At 46.4% G+C, this 16880-nt stretch overlaps 1 protein-coding gene across 1 annotated transcript; it reads right to left on the bottom strand.

Annotated features, from left to right (window-relative positions):
• Positions 1–539: 539 nt before the first annotated feature.
• LOC149854031 (E3 ubiquitin-protein ligase TRIM39-like) lies at positions 540–15073 on the bottom strand. The gene is made up of 6 exons (XM_090025342.1): positions 14648–15073; positions 9689–9784; positions 5057–5287; positions 4106–4128; positions 2141–2253; positions 540–1666 (listed from the first exon to the last, which is right to left on the bottom strand). Exons 1-6 carry the CDS (start codon positions 15071–15073, stop codon positions 1095–1097), a joined length of 1461 nt encoding a protein of 486 aa, XP_089881468.1. The 3' UTR covers positions 540–1094.
• Between the last annotated feature and the right edge of the window lie 1807 nt (positions 15074–16880).

Genomic DNA, 16880 nt, shown 5'->3' with positions numbered 1-16880 from the left:
GTTCCTACACAGACACAGAGCCAGTGGCTTCCAGTCAATCTTTCTTCTATTGGAAAAATTCCATTTTCCTTGGAACAAATTGATTTAAATGAAATTTCATTTCTATTCCACTTCTATCTCGTGACATTTCAGTTTTTCATTTTTTGTACCAAATTTTGTTCCAAAATTGATTTTATCTTGTAAGTGATGAAAATCTAAAATAAAAAGCCAAAATCAGAATGAAACATTTTGATTTCACTGTAACAAAACATTTTGGATTGGCCCCAAATTATTTTCTTCAAAAATGCCATCTGCCACAACATTCTGATTTTTCTTGTTCAGGGTCCAATGTGAAACAAAAACCAAATTGTGACATTTCAGAATTTCCCACTGAACCAAAATTCTTGAGTTTTGACCAGTGCACTGCACTGAAAACATTACAAAACTAAGAGTTTCTTTACTAAAGGAAACATTGCCTTATTCATAAAGTCACACTTTATTGGTTTTGTTTAAATATGATTCACTGCTACATCAGCATGAAGACAGCACGCACAGAGCAGTGTAGAGTCCCTGTCACCAAAATCAAGTACTTAGTCTGTAAGTAACATCTAACCAGTCACTTCTTTCCCTATCACATTTTAAAAAATCAGTCACCTGTAGGTCACCAAAGGGGTGGGATCCAAACTCTCACATCCCACTCACCACCCACAGAACGCCCCTATTTATTATTCACTGCTATGTGAAGCACTCTTGTAGGAATGGCACTGGGACCTTTTACTGGTGAGTAATAGGCATGAATGGACCAAGTCAATGTTAATTTTTCAGTAATGGTATCTACCACATCTCCAGCTAAGCAGGACATCATGTTGTGTCACTCTACTTATACAGCATCTCTGCCTCCCTCCTGCACTGCTGCTTCACCCCTGTTCCCCATCAGCACCCTATTCCTTCCACCCCATCTGCTCAGAGCCTAAAAGGGGAGCAAAACTAGCCAGATCTGAAATGAATCTGCGATAGTTCTTCAGAGCTAGATAGTTCCACTCCCACCCCTCCCCCTCTGCTGTGCTGATATGAGACAAAGGAGATGCCTTTTTGCATCTCCTTGATCTAGAAGGCTACAGAATCACACACCCACTGCCATCTGTGTCCCTTACCCATGAGATCACCAGGGGTTCAATATTTTTGCCTCCCACAGAAGCACCAGGATAGAAGAGAGGACGGAGATTTCCAAAGAACTTGTCAGTGAATGTATAGATATGGGACCGGTCAGTCACATTGTAGAACGTAATCTCTCCAGCCTCATAGTCCAGAAAGATCCCAACCCGCCTAGGCCTCACACTCAGCTGGAGGGGGGTGGCAGGGGAAGTGAGGGCCTCATATTGGCCTCCATTCTGCAAACGCATCATCCAGTAGCCATTGCTGGGCAGCAAGACGATTGTTCCCTTCCTGGTGGCTGACTCCCTGCATATCCCCAATCCCCATTCTGTCTTGTCTCCCACCTGCACTTCCCAGTAGCCCCGGCCTGTGTAGAAGACCTGAGATCCCAGCACCAGTGGGGTGGTATTAAACCTCTTGGGATTATCAAACAGAGATAAGACCAGCTTCTTGCCACCACGTCTCACACATTTTCGGTCACCAGACAGGATGAGTTCAGGATGAGCTGTTTCTGGGTCCAGAGTCACATCCTCTGCAGGCAGAGAGAGGAAAAGAAAAGAGGGACACATGGATCAGATGTCACTTTAGGGGAAGAGCCATTGGCATCATTGTCCCAGTCCAGCAGTACATAGCCTGTCCACAGTGATTGTAAATTTGGGGACATCTAAAATACAAGGGCATCTCATTTCCACAGGAGTATGGCATTTTCACTAATCATCTGGGATCAAAATGAGAAAAGGCTTAACCTGCAATGACTGTCAATGGAAAGGAATCGCTCCAGTAACTGAAAGGCTAGGGTGTTGTGGAAGCTCAGAGTATGAGGCAATTACCACAGGGAATTACAGGCAATTACCACAGGGTAGCTGACATGTGACAAAGCTCCAGATTCTTTTATCAGGTAGCAGTACACCCATCTACCCAGACCCTTCATGCATGTGGAGATGAGACCCAGGAGTCAGCCTCCACACAGAGCTAAGGAGCAGCATAGCCAGGTAGTTCTCTTTACCTTTGAATTTCTTCAGCAGGTCTCTCATACCAAGGCAATGCACTGGGATGCTGTAGTTCTCTCTCAGGGCCACAGGAAAAGTTTCTGGGGCCTGATATTTCATATCTTCACACCTGAAAAGAACACATTCCCTGTGGTCAGCACAGAACCCCCTGTGCCTCACAAACCAAAGACTAGCATTGGGAAAATAAAGCAGCAAGTCTCCCATGCTGAGCTGGTTTAATTTTTAAATATTCTTATACCAGTCATGTCTGAAATTTTCCACCCTCTAATGCCAGTCAATGTCCCCAACACTGCACTGAAGCCACTTTCTGGCAACAGCACAAGGGCATAAGGACAGAACAAGGAGCTAACAGAACACCCCTTACCCCTTGCTTATGTTAGCACAGATGCTAGTGTTACCTCCCCCGACAATTCAGAACTGCCTTTATGGACCTGTGAACCCATTAGCACCATAGTGGGACACGCACAGTGACCGGCCTGACTATGAATGAGGATTGGGGCCAACAAGTTTGTAGCAGCAATATCCACTGTCTTTATGCAATTACTATAAAATTCTGAATTCATAAGCATTAGGGGCGTGCAAAGCGAGATCTGTTCGATTTGGATTTGGATTCAGCCCAAATCAGGGACAGTGATTTGATTCGGATCACTGTCCCTCATTCAATTCAGCCGAATCTGAAGATTCGATACTGATTCAGAGTATCAGCAATTCAGACATAGACACAACTTTAAAAGTTTTTTCTACATACCTTGAGGTAGCAGGAGTGGCTTGTGATCGCTGCAATGCTGGGATGTATGGAGCATCCCATAGGAGTGCAGGGAGAGGGCCCTCAACATGTTCAGTGGCGAACCCGCAAGTAGATCATAAGTACTTCCATTCCACTTCTGGGTCTGCTGGGGAGCGTGCAGGGTCCCCCACATACACCCCACTGCCTTGGCGATCAGCCATGGGAGGCCCCGGGTGCTCCCTCCAGATTCAGGAGGCACAGGGGCCCCCCAGCTTGCTCCCCAGCAGATCCAGAAGTGGAACATGAAGTGCTTCTGGTTCATTCCAAGTCTGTTGCCGAGTGCCCTGGAGAGCCCATGCGCTCCTGTGGGACACTCCATGCTCCCCTGCATCGCAGCACTCATAAGCCCCTGCTACCTAGAGGTATGTAGAAAAAACATTTAAAGCTGTCTCTATGCCCGAATCTCCAAATCAATTCGGAGGGTTCCAGTTTAATTCAGAGAGATTAAAGGGTCCTCTGATTCAATTCAGATTTGGAGATTCAGCTACCAAATCAGGCCAAATCTCCGCCAAATCGAAACAGGGACTAAGCTTCACACAGCCCTAATAAGCATATCAAGGGACCTAATTCCCAAAACTGTGCTCATCCCATCAGGGAAGAGAACAGTTACCAGGGGATGTATGTGTCCAATCAAAATAGCTTAAAAACATAATGGAAATAGGAATTTTAAATCTGAACATGAATTGGGCACAAAAACCTACCCTCAAATGAGCTGTAGACCAAGGGCTGGTGAAAGGAATCCATGCCCAGAGAAAGAAGTGTAATTAACCACAGTGATTCATGGTTTGGGAGATATTCTTCTAGCTCTGAGAGTGACACAGCATTTTCCATGCCTACCATGATTCAAGGCACAGCACTGTGCAAGTAAGAGACAGTATTTGTCCCTCAGGTGCAGCCACTTCAGGAGTGGAAAATAGTAAGCATCCACCACATCACATAGTGCACAATACTGAGATGGAACTGTAGCTTCAGGATACCAGTATGACCCCCCTTAATAATGGATTTTGCCCTGTCCGTGCAGAGCAGTCAGGACTCCTCTTGCTTTGATCCCACTATTAGTAAACTTCAAGCGACCAGTTGTCAAAACCCAGGGCTGAAGCTGGAGCCATGAGTACAAACTGCAGTACTTACACCTATCAACAATTCTGCACAAAGTGCAAAAACAAGCACAAACCTGCGCAAAATGCTTTTCATGTCCTAAAAGGAGACAAAAGAAAAAAGTTCATAGCTGTAGTCACTTCATGGCTACACAATTGTCAGTCAGTGCCATTAGCTTCTAACCCACCCTCGAGCATAAGGTGGATAGCCCAATGGTGAAGGCATTAGACTAGGGTTGGTTAGGCCTTCACTCATGTTATTCCTCTGCAATAGACTGCTGGGTAGTCCTGAGAGTATGTTTACCTTGTAGAAGTGGATATATCCCTGGACTAGCTTTCATCAGATGGATTAGGAACTAGTTAGCAGCCTAGCATCTACAATATGGAACTGAGGGCTGGCTAACTAACTTAGTTTCTCAGATGGGTTTTGCTGTTCTAAGCCACACACAACCACTGCTGTAGATCTAGCCACAGTCATTTCAATCCATATTTCTGATGGTATTTAGGCACACCTGTCTCAATGAAGTCACTGGGAATGAAACACCCAAATACCTGGAAAAATCCAACTCTTAGGACAGTGGCTGGTAACTTTGTTAGACTCAAGACAACCCTCAGAAAATGTCAACTCTTAGTTTTCACTTGTTTTTTGACCACGGAAAAATAAAAAAGCAAATTTTCTGTTGCAAAAACTCAGAAAGATCACAACAGATCAGAATTTAGGATTTCCAGCCAGGCCAGGAGCAAGCAGAACTACTTCCCCTCCCACTTCCCCACTGCCTGGGTGCACAGGTACAACACTCTGCAGCTTACTGAAGGGAAGTGCAGAAGTTGGGCTTGCTCTGAACACCTGGAAGCTCTGGCAGGAGCTGTGCTTCCTTGAAGAACAATCCTACACACACACTGCTTTTAGGAGAGGACAAAGGCTGGTAGGTCCTAGGAAACTGGAAGCATGTACCCGCTGACTTCAGCAGCAGGGTCCTGCTTCATACTGTCTACCAGGAGGTTGAGGAATTTTGTTGCATACTCACACAAAGTAGCCCACCCACTGGCAGCTGAAATTTCTCTCTTATTTCCATGATCAGCTTGTCCAGAGAGGATCTTTGCTCCAAAATCCTAGCTAAGTTTTCATTGATCCTCAGCAGAATCTTCTTCTCCTCCTCTTCCAGCTTCTGTAAAAGCAGCTTCTCCTCCTCAGCCAGCAGCTGATGCAGTTTCCCAAACTCAGTCACAATCTTCTCACGCTTATTCTTAACTACCTCCTTCCAAGACACAGGCACAAGAAGAGGAGATGTCAGAGTTGTGATTTAATATCAGAAAGCAAATTGAATGCTGGGTTAACCCAGCTGCAAAGAGGTCTGCTATTACAGTTCCAGTCTTGCCTCACACTTACGAAGGACTAGACTCTAAGGTCATCTTTACACGTGGTCTGGGGTGGGGGTGAGAGTGCTTTAATTAGACAGGTTCTAATTAAAGCCCAGGCAGGAGTGGGTAAGGCTCAGCCCTATGTGGAGCGCCATTCGGCCAGTTTTGGGCCAGATTGGTGGCATGCACCCAGATGCACCTGTACTGCACCGCCCAGGTGAGCTTCACTGAACATGCCCCCTTCCCCCCACTTCCCATCCCCCACCCCCAACCAGCTCACAGGACCTAGCACGCAGGTAGTCCCCCCGAAACATACACCCACTCCCCCACATACACCCCCCCATACACACCCCAGGTCATACCCTCCCAACATACAGTATACAAGAGTAAGACTTTATTTTGAGCTATTATGCAATCATCTCTATATACACTACTCAAAAAAACATAAATCAGTTCAAAATTATATTTTGAAATGAGATGAAAATATGTTATCGTAGATGTTTGATTTTTAGTATATGGTTTGTTTCTTATCTATAATTTGTTAAAATTATATCTTCTGAAGGATTTAATGAAAAATTATATCTTCTGAAAGATTTTGTGTGGCCCTCAACCGCTCACAAACAGGTATTAAGTAGCCCGCCAGCCAAAAATAATTGACCACCCCTGGTCTTAGCATAATTTCACCAGTTCTTGCAAAACAGAGAAATCTAGTGAATGAATGATGAACTCCATGTAAAGACCACTGGACTTTTAGCAGAAAAGAGTGCACAGACTGTGTACATCCAGTCACAGGTTTAGACTAGGGGTCAGCAACATATGGCCCACAGGACACATTTGGCAGGCCAGCTGAAGGAGGGGACAGGTGATACAGCTTCAGATAAAGCAGGGAACAAACAGAAAGCAGAGCAGCAGATTGGGGACAGGGGTTGGAAGTGACACTTGGTGAGGGTGCAAGGCTACTTGGTGGAATACTTGCCAAAAAGTTGGGATGCCCCCACTGGACTATCAATCAGAGCAGATCTCCTTGTCAAAACACTATTTCTCGTTCTTATTTATTTGGTTACCATCTCACCCTAAAGCAAGAGGGAATCATTTACACATTGTTTAAATCAAGGGGCCCATAGATGTCAGCGGACATTAAGGAATAGGAAGTTGCTTCCATATTCTACAGAAAATGGCTCATAAACCAAAGGCTCCTTGAATCCAGTCACCTACTCTGGACAAGCCACTCTTCTCCCTTCATACCCTATGAGCTCTTCCTAACGTGAGGCAGGTGGCAAGGTAAATAAGCTTGCACTGATGCTATCTGTGCACATCAGCTCTGCAGGCTGCTGAGTCCAACCTGCATCTTCACAACATAGCCAGTTCTTGAGAGTGGTACTTGGTTTTGCTCCCTCAGGGGATGGACCCCATTGACTGTATGAAAACATCAGCTTCCCTTTTGTTTTTAAAGATGTTTATAGCCCATCTGGGTTCATTGGGAAGCTTGAAATTATAAAGTAAGTGTATGCAAGGAGCAGGAACCAGACCTGTAGTCAGTCCAGGCTAGCACCAGATGTAGTGAAGAGAGACCAAATAACCTATCCTCACACAAATTCTCTTCCTGGTTTCCTTAGAGATTGGCTTAAATATTAAAGCAAAAGGGAAAATACCCATAGGCAACAGAAGGCTGGGGCTAATGGGGCTTAGCCCCCCCCCAAACACAAATAGCCCAGGCGTGAGCTCCAGGTGCTGCAGCAGGGCAGGAGGATGGGCATGCACAGAGATGAGCAGCTAGAGCCTACAGGCACTGGGAACTCAGCCCAGCCCAGCCGTGTGTGGAGTAGAGCCCAGCAGGTAAATGTGTGGATGGGAAGGGGGAGGGGAGGGGAGGAGTGGGGAGGGAAGGGGCGTGGGGGTACAGATCAAGGCCCGCCACCAGGAGGTTGTGAATAGGGCCCCAGGGCAGGGTGTGGGACGCTTGGAGCCCAGGCAGCTTGTCCAGGGATGCAGGGGGGCTCTCTCCACTGCGCACACCCCTGGGACAGGCACACGGAGCACATGCACCCCAGATCTGCGTGTGGGATAGAGGCAGCTGTCACCATGGGCTGGGCTCTGCACCTCACCGCCAGTTACCTCAGCAGCCACGTGATACCACGTGCCTCTCACCGCTGGGCAGGCAGTGGAGCCAGCACACAGGAGGCACATGACGTCGTGCTATTCATGGGGCAACACCTGAGGGTGCAGAGCCCAGCCCACAGCAGCAGCTGCCTCCACCCCTGCACAAATCGGGGGGGGGGGGGGGCATGTGCCCCCTGTGCCTGCCTTGGTAGTGTATGCAACAGCAGGAGCCCCCCGCACCCCTGGATAAGCCTCCCAGGCTCCAAGTGTTCCACAACCAGCCCTGGCCCCAGGGCCCTATTTACCCCAGCCCCTGCCCCTGTCACTGTGCCACTCCTTCCCTTCTCGTGAGGGGCCTCAATCTGCCCCTCACCCCTTCTCCACAACAGACCTACCTGCTGGGCAGGGTGCATGCACACACAACTGCACATGCACTCAGTCCCCCTAAATCATATTTTCTTCCTCTGCCTATGAAAATATCGCTTCCAAAATGTTGCCCTTATTATCATAAATACTCAGCAAGCAGAGCACAAGTAAAAAAAGCTCAGACTTGTTATTGTTTAATATAATATCATGATTTTAAAGCCAATTAGATGTTTCCATGGGTACAATTCACAAATTTTGAGTAATCAAGGTAGACCCTACAATTTCTTCACACGCTGATTTAAGTGAATTTTTTTTTTCATGAAAACCAAACAGTGCCCCTCATATGCCAACACTGGGCATCCTAGGGGCTCTGGGGTATGATCCTGGAAAGCAACTTCTTAATCTTTGACATAACCATAGGTCACAGTGACACAGCACATTGCATAACATGCTCCTGTCCCATATGTCCCCACCTCATTGCCAATGTTGCAGCAAACAGATGATGTCAACTTAATGATCACATGATATAAACAAGCACATCTGTTTACTAGTAACCCCTTGAGTTATTGAGCACAACCCTCCTGTTTGGACTATGCAAAAGACCAGATCATAAAATCAGAATGATCTGCCCATGAAAAGCTATTAAAACTGTAAGTGCCTAAAAGACACATCTCATTTTATCTACTGCTGCTCTTTGATGTGTCACTGCATTTGTCGCTGCTCAGAATAACAAATTAAAGTCGGTTTCACTCCCATTTATAGTTACTTGTATTTTCTGGGTTCCTATCCTCCCCACCTCCAGTGTTTGATCATTCCTTAAAAAAAAAAAACAACCAAACCACACACACAAAAAACTGTTGTTCCTGTCTTGCCATGCGTGACATTTTCTCATATCTGTCCAAGTCTGGAGTTGTTCTTAAAGCTTTGGGTGCTAAACTCCTAGGTTTTTTTTCACAAGATTGTCATCTCTTTTTTAATAAGAAGCAGCTTTTAGATTTGTGATAAGGAGTAAAGCTTGAAATGGTCTCAAATGAATCCTAGAAACTAAAAGACGAAAAGAAACTTGAATTAAATTTTTTATTATTTCATGAACTTTAAGCTTTCTCATGGTTTTTGGACTGCTGGGGTAATCAAGTCTATTCTCACAGAAAGGGTTTTTTAAAAGGGTGAACAGTTTTACCCATCTTCTATTTCCTCTCAGCTTGAATTTTAGAAGCATACTTAAATTGCACAACTTCTGTGTGAAATCATTATAACTCCTCTTGTTGTTGTCATCTGAACATAGATGACACATACGTGTCTACAGCCCCATGCATCACATCCTGCCATTAGGACAGTAATTGTGTCACCGCCACCACTCACATTGCTTCTGGGCCATAGCTGGGGCTGAGCTGCAGCCCCATGCTCCACTGTCAGCACAGAAAGATGGGAGGCCACGCACCCTCATACCCTCCCACACCACACCTATGACCCTTAAGATCACTACAAAGAACTAAAAAAAAGATGATTGTTTTCTATTGTATTCCAATTTTGTGTGTCTCCAAAAACTGAATCCCCAGTAACTGTTTTTCCTGTATAGTTAGTTTCTTTTATGTGGGTTTTTCACATGCAACAGATAGAATAAATATTTTTTTAAAAATACAAAAATACATAAATGTTATTGAAAAACAGCAAAAAAAAGACTGATAATTAAATATGGATCCTGAGACTATTTATTATTTCTAAATATAATAAAAAATATTTAGATTTCTAAATTTCAAATCTCTGGTATCCTCCTGAATGAAGTTTTGATGACAGTTAATAGAGAGTTAATACAGAAACCAGGCACCTGCCTTGCATTTCTGAGCTTTCATCCTTTCCAATGACTCCCATTTTTTAACTTCATCCACCTCTTTTGACAAATGATCCAAAGATTTCTGCAGTTTAATCTGATAAGAAAAACAAACCCAGTCAGTTCACCCTTAACCAATTATGTCACCCATTTGCATTTCCTTTTACACCTAAATGCCAAATGGTTAAGAAGTAAGGAAGAATGAGTGAGTGGAATGGGAAGGACAAAGGGAGAGTTAATGTCCTACCAGCTGATTCCTCCAGCCCACAATCCCTGCATTGTAAGCAGGCAGCTGCTGCCTTCACTCAGCTCAGAGAATGTTAACTGTGCCTCTGCCAATCCCTGAAGAAGGAGCACAGCCCCATAACCGGAGCTGAGGTTCTTAATTACTAGCAGCAGTTTCATGCCTTTCCCTCACGGGGTCTATTTTAGGAGCAGAAAGGTAATTCATGCACCTGCCCTCCTTGGCATGGCACACGGTTTTTCTCCACGGAGTGACTGTGTGTCCAAAATCAGACATTTCTCCACTGTGCAAGCAAAACCAGATTTAGGATTAAAGTGCCTGATTTACAGCACTGGGCTAGATTCCTGTCCTCACTGCTCTGTGCCACTGAGCCACCACCAAGCTGCCAAAAGCTGGCTTTACAGACCACATGGGAGATAATTGTATGAGGAGATCCCCAGAGGGACATAGGGCTGGGGCTGCAGCCAGGGCCGGCCCATCCATGCCTGCAAAACCTGCAGCCACAGGGGGCCCTGCAGCCAAGGGGCCATGTGCAACCAGCTGCTCACCACACGCCCTCCTGCTACCACTGCCGGTTCATCAGCCCCAGCCCACATTAATGCATGGGAAAACTGGGCACATGCCCAGGGGCCCCTTCCAATTTGGGTCCCTGGGATCCTCACCAGCAGGGAAGTGAAAGCAACAGTTTTAAACTGGGTCCATGGGAGTGTCTTAGAGAGTTGTATCAAGTTGTTCTTTGGTATGTAGATTATGTAAAATTCCTTCCCTGGAGGTGTCAGATGGCAGGCATGGAGGTAAAAAAATCTTTCTTGTTCTGAAAAGAAATTTAAAATCCACAATTGGCTAAAATTCTGCATCTTCCATGTTTCAGGGATGTACTTGGTAGCCGTGTTGTTCTGAGAGAAGAAGAAATACAAAAGTCTAGAACTCTTGGTTCTTATTTGAACAACTGGGAAATCGCAAGACGAAGCTTGTACCCAGCGGGTCAGCTTTCCATCTCCAGCTCCCTCTGTGCAAAAATTTTTACCATTGATACTTTTCCCCAAGCTTGATGAAGGGCCTTTGAGCCCGAAAGCTTGCAGACAAGGACAATTTTCTTGTGATTTCCTAGTTGGTCTAATAAGAGGTATCATTTTGGAACCAAGAGTTCTAGATTTTTGTATTTCTTCTGTGTTTAGTTCATGATTCTTTTGTATCCAGGAAGCTGATGAAGTAAAGTTCGTAGGCTCATCTGTGAAAAGTGTTTTGTGAATTCCCTTTAAAAAATAATACTGAGAGATGGGAGAGAGTGGTTTTCTCATAAGAAATGTCCTCACACAAGTATTTGGGTATTCTTGTCTTTGATAGATTTCCAGTTTGTGTTCATTCTGGTGAGCAGTTGTTGTTTGGTCTCTCCTTCATATTTTCCACCAGGGCTTTTGGTGCATTAGATGAGATATATAACATTCCTAGAGGTGCAGGTGTAAGATCCAGGAATGCTGATGGTTCTGTTCTGGGATGTAGTTATTATGGGGGGGGTGGAGACATGTTGACAGGTTTTGCATTTCTTTCCATGGCATGGTCTGGATCCATTTCGTGTGTTTTGGAGTGTAGGAAGTTTGCTTCTGGTGATGAGGTTAGCGAGGCTCAGTGCTTGTTTGAAGGCTAAGATGGATGGTTCTGGGAAGACCTCTTAAAGAGCTGGGTTGCAATTGTTTGAGGATTTTCTCTATAGGTTCGAGGGAGGAGTGGTATGTCATAACCAGTGTACATACCACATAAATCTCCAGAAGGATCCATGGAGATTTTCCTTCTGCACTGCAGCAATTCTTCACATGGTATCCAGGTGGCTCTTTCAAATGTACATCTATCTCTCTAGAGGAGTGTCCTTGTTGTGTGAAAGCCTTTTTAAGATTTGTGAGGTAGCAAGCCCGGGTGTTCTCCTCAGGGCAAATTCAGTGGGATCTGAGGGCTTGGCTGTATATTACAGTTTTCTTGGTGTGTTTATAGTGATTACTGGTTCTGTGTAGATGCATATGTTGGTCTGCGGGTTTCTGGTATAGCATGGTCTGTATTTTACCATTCTGGTTGCTGATCATCATGGCTGAAAAAGAGATTTTGGTGCTGGAGTGCCGAAGAGATAGTCAGATGAAGAGGTGATGTTTGCTGAATTTCTGATGGAACTCAATCAGAGATTGCAGGTTTTCAGTCCAAATGATGAAGATGTCATCAATATATATTAAGTATAGCAAGGGTTTGGTGGTGCAGTCTTTGAGGAATTCTTCTTCCAAGTGGCTCATAAAAAGGTTGGCATACTGTGGGGCCATTTTGGGGCCCATACCTGTGCCCATGGTCTGGAGGAAGTGTTGGTTATTAAAAGTGAAATTCTTGCGTGTGAGGATGAAGTGTATAAGGTCAGTAATATATTTGGGTCTGTACTCAGAGTTGTCATCTTGCTCTTGTAGGTATGTAAGGCAAGCTTGGATGCTGTCCTGGTGTGGGATATTGTTATATAAGCTGGTAACATCCATTAGGGCTGTGCAAAGATTCAGGTGCTGATTTGATTTGGAAGAGACTCTTCCCAATTCAGCATCCAAATCTCTGAATCCGAATCACATCAGGAGACCAATTAAAAGGTCCAAATTGATCTGAAGAGCTTCGGCAATTCAGGCAGTCTGGCTTGCTGCCACAGGGAGCTGGACCCAGACTCAATGCTGGTAAGTGGGGGGGGGGGGCTGGAGGAGGGAAAAGGGAACCGTGCGGGGACCCCCACCCGGCCCCATCCCCTGCCTGCTCCCCCAGTTCCCCTGAACACTGCCCAACCCCCTCCTGACTCCTGGGCTCACTGGCTGCAGCAGCAGCCATCAGGGCTTCTGGGGGCTCATGACAGAACCCCCCCCATGCAGCATGGGGCAGTAGGGGGCAGCAGGGATCCCCCCCAACCTGGCAGGAGCCAGTGAGTTTGGGGCTTTTTTTTTTTTTTTAAGAGCCAGGAGCTGGGGTGGGCAGGGCAGACTGGAGACTGGGAGACTAAGTGGGGGTCAGGGGACTCATGGCAAAGCCCCTCCCATGCAGCATGGGGCATTGGGGGGCAGCGGGGATCACCCCCCCCACACACCTGGCAACAGCTGGTGGGTGTCAGGCTTTTTTTTTTTTAAAGAGCTCAGAGGCTGGGTCCAGGCAGGGCTGGGACAGTGGGCAGGGGATGGGACCTGTCCAATTCAGAGATCTGGCACGTTTGGTGGTGGCTGAATCAATTCGGGACAGTGATTCAAATCACTGAATCAAATCACTGTCCAAAGTGAATACTAGCCACTTTGCACAGGCCTAACATCCATGGTGGCTAGGAAGGTGTTGCTGGGAAGGTGGTCTATGTTTTTACGTTTTCATAGGAAGTCTGTAGTGTCTTGGACAAAAATCGCTTTTTGGGTAACAAATGGTTTAAGGATTGATTCCACAAAACCCACTGACTCTTACCCACTGATTCTCTGAACCACTGACTCCTCAATTTACATTTTTACTGACTGGCTTGCATGCAGACCAGCCTCTGGCTTCTTTACTAAATGTTCCATCCAGGAAGAGCACACACCAACTGCAGATGCTTCCTTCAGCCTGACCAAGGGTTTTTAAACCTGAAAGTTTACTAGAAAAATGTTTCCAGCTATTTAGTTTGTCTAATAAAAAATATCAGATTTATCCAAAGACCCTTGTCTGCCATGTGTGTGTACATTTGGCCATAGCGGGAGTGGGTACCAGGGAGAAGAGGTGGGCATGTGCCCCCCAGCCCGGCACGGTCCACCCAGCCTCCCTTGCCATCATTAGGAGGGGAAGGGGCCCCACCCCCCACAAAGCCCAGCTCCCATGGGTGAAAGGGGTCTCCAATTTTGTGCTTGCCCAGGGCCTCAGTACAACTTAATCCACCTCTGCACTTGCACATATCCCCCACACCACTGATGCCGCCTTCGTGTCAGGAGACCCCAAAGCTATGACTTGCAGGGGACCCCAAAAAATTGTGGACCAGCCCTGGCTGCAGCTCTACACCACCTACATCTTACCCTTCAGTGTGAGGGATATGGATGGGGTGGAAGGGCATGGATTGGACTTCTCTGTTCCCCAGCTATTCCCCACTACCAGAAAGACCCTTGGGAATATGGGAAGCTGGACATTAATTATGCTAGTGGCCAAATTAGTTTCAAGCCCAGGCAGGCCCAGATCAGGTACAGCTTTGAGTCTGAGCTGCTGTTTCTCCCAGGTAGCTAGGCATGAAATAGCTACAGGTGCACAGAAAGAAACGCAGTTGGCCAATCATTCCTGTTGCCTGCTGGCTTGTCCATGACTCATCTGAACATCAGCCCAGTCTCAGGGTGGCAACTGCTCACCAAAGCTACTATCACAATGAGCATAAGTGGGCAGCTTCTCTCAGCATGGAGCCCTTGAAGTGCATGGGCCATGGACACCAAATTAACCTTTCCAGCCCTTCAGGGAGTAGAACTTAGATTCAGTCCAGGGGGAAGGTTTCTCCTTGACCACCACTGCTCTGGGACAGCCCAGGATAAGCAGCACTCAAATCCCAAAAGGCTGCTTTGTCAGGAGGGAATAGCCACAAAGCAGGACCCCTTGGCCACACTCCTGGCCTTCATACCAAGGCCATGGTGGAAAGCTGGCCCTACCTGCCCTGTGTTTGAAGAGTGGACTTCGCTTCTCTGGGACTGTTATTCCAGAAGGGGGCTTCCCTACCTTATACACCTGGGCAGCCTCTTCAATGGGGTAGACGGTGTGTGGCCGATGTTGCACGGACTCCCTGCAAACCACACAGATGGCTTCCCCATCCTCCTCACAGAAGAGCTTGAGCCGTTCCTCATGCTTTCCACACAGCGCCCCAACCTGCTCCTTGCCCGTCCTCAGCTGCAGCTGCTGGATGCTTTCCACAATGTTGGCCAGCTGCTTGTTTGGCCTGAAGCTGCCCTTATGAAATGCCTCCCGGCACTGAGGGCAGGTAAAGGGTCCATCTGCATGGAGCCCTTTCTCCTGGCAGTACTTGGCAATGCACACTTGACAGAAATTGTGTCCACAGTCTATGCTTACCGGGTCACTCATATACTCCAGACAGATAGAACAGACAGCCTCTTCGTGAAGCTTTTCCAGTGGATTTGCCAGGGCCATGGCAGCTGCTGTGCTGCAGTTCTAAGATAAGTTTCCTTTCCTCTGTGTCTGAGGAAACAATTGTTACTGATGAAGGTGGGACTATGCTAATATGATGAGCAATGAAGGAGCAGTGGGGGAGCTGTTCCCAGCAGCTGCAACAAACAGCTGCACTGCATACATTACCAGTCGGGACTCACTCAGTCCCTGGTGCCACATCAGGACCAGAAGCCTACTTAGCCACAATACTAGAAGGGAGAGGTGTTTCCTGCCAAGACCACAGCATCACATTCTACAGCTTCAGACCATGCTCAGGATGCCTCTATAGAACATAAAGAAGTATTTAGGAATGTTAGTCTGAAGCTTGGCAGAAGTCAGGATGGATTTGCAACTTAGAGACTAAATCAGAGATGTATCGTGACTGTACAGTTGTGTGGTAAAGGGGAGCTACATTTCTGTTTTCCCTTTTGGCTAGGAGCAAGCGAACTAGGGGGTATCCGGACTCTACAGCCTCTGGGACTGGGACTTCCACACAGGATGCCTGTCACAGATTTGGGGAGTATCTGAATCCCCAAGCTGATAAGTCTGGGAGGGAAGATACTTGCCCAGGGGTAGAACCACACAGATTTGTATGACTGAGCTGTGCTAAGTCAAATTTAGAACTTGACTATTGGGCTTTACCCAACTGAATCTGGAACTGATTTGGCTCTCAGAACAAAATATATATTTCTGCCACGAGCAATGCAATGGTGTTATCTCTCAGCTCCATGTTCTTGGGGAACCCTGACATAGGACGCAGACTGTCTGACTCACAAAGAATTCTCCCCCCACCCCCCCGACACATACACACCTAAACAGAAACTGATTAAGATTCAGCAAGAGACACACCTAAAACCCTTCAGATAAGGGTGACAAGACTGAAACAACTGCCTTAGATCTCATTTGCATCCAAGATGGAACCAGATGACCATTCATTTACCTGAGAGATGGAGAACAGAAAATGTGAAGCAGAGACTGGAGTGAATTCTGGGATCAGCGAAGCAGGGGAGCACTGCATGATGGGGAATCTGTGCTCCAAATGCTAATCAACCCACACACCCAGCTCAGCATTTATCAGACCAGTTCTAATCTGGATTTACAAAGGACTTTTCCTCCCCCCACCCCCACACACACCCCTAAGCAGAAGTAAGTTTCATAGGCATCTCAGGCTCTACATTCCCCCGTCCCACTATGGGAGGCCTATTTAAACTTAATTGGCTAAAACTCGGTTGCCGGGTTAGGGAATGCTGAGACAAGACACTGAGTCAGGGGGTATGGGCAACATTTGAACAATGGTAAAGGGTTCATCACAGCGTCCAGCCCATTGGAGCCCTGACCACAAGTGTTATCATACTTTTCCCGGGACAACTGGTGGAAGTCCTCTCCACAAAAGGTTATAAACACTCCAATAATTGCCTTAAGTCTGTTAAAAGACTATAGCAAGATCTGGAAAAGTCATGCTAAGATGAGGCTTGTTCACAACAAGTAAAAATCCAAAACCCTGATGCTGTAAGCTATCTATTGTTTCTGAAGACACCAGAAGATATCCCATCAGTATATCTTCTATGCATAGGAATGTCAAGCTGGCCCCTAAGTATGTGTTTCCTGAGTATCAATCAGTTTCCTGAGATGTTCCAACCAGATAACCGCTTGTCAATAGAAAAGACAATCTGATTTATACTACTGAGAATGCTTGAAAGAAGCTGAACTGAGGGTATAAAAATCTGTGAAAGAAGCAGCAGTGTGTGTGCCGACACCACCCGCTTTCTCCTCGAGAGGCTGCAGGAGG

This window comes from Crocodylus siamensis, chromosome 13 (assembly GCF_052110815.1).
Source record: "Crocodylus siamensis isolate JL-2025a chromosome 13, ASM5211081v1, whole genome shotgun sequence".
In the NCBI taxonomy this organism is placed as follows: Eukaryota; Metazoa; Chordata; order Crocodylia; family Crocodylidae; genus Crocodylus; species Crocodylus siamensis.
This window is presented reverse-complemented; position numbering and strand designations above follow the sequence as displayed.

Coding starts and splice junctions, on each gene's coding strand:
- LOC149854031 (XM_090025342.1), bottom strand. CDS start 15,073: ATGGCCCTGGCAAATCCACTGGAAAAGCTTCACGAAGAGGCTGTCTGT. Junction 9,785..14,647: donor AGGCTGCCCAGGTGTATAAG/GTAGGGAAGCCC, acceptor TTTTCTTATCAG/ATTAAACTGCAGAAATCTTT. Junction 1,667..2,140: donor CCTGCTGAAGAAATTCAAAG/GTAAAGAGAACT, acceptor CTCTGCCTGCAG/AGGATGTGACTCTGGACCCA.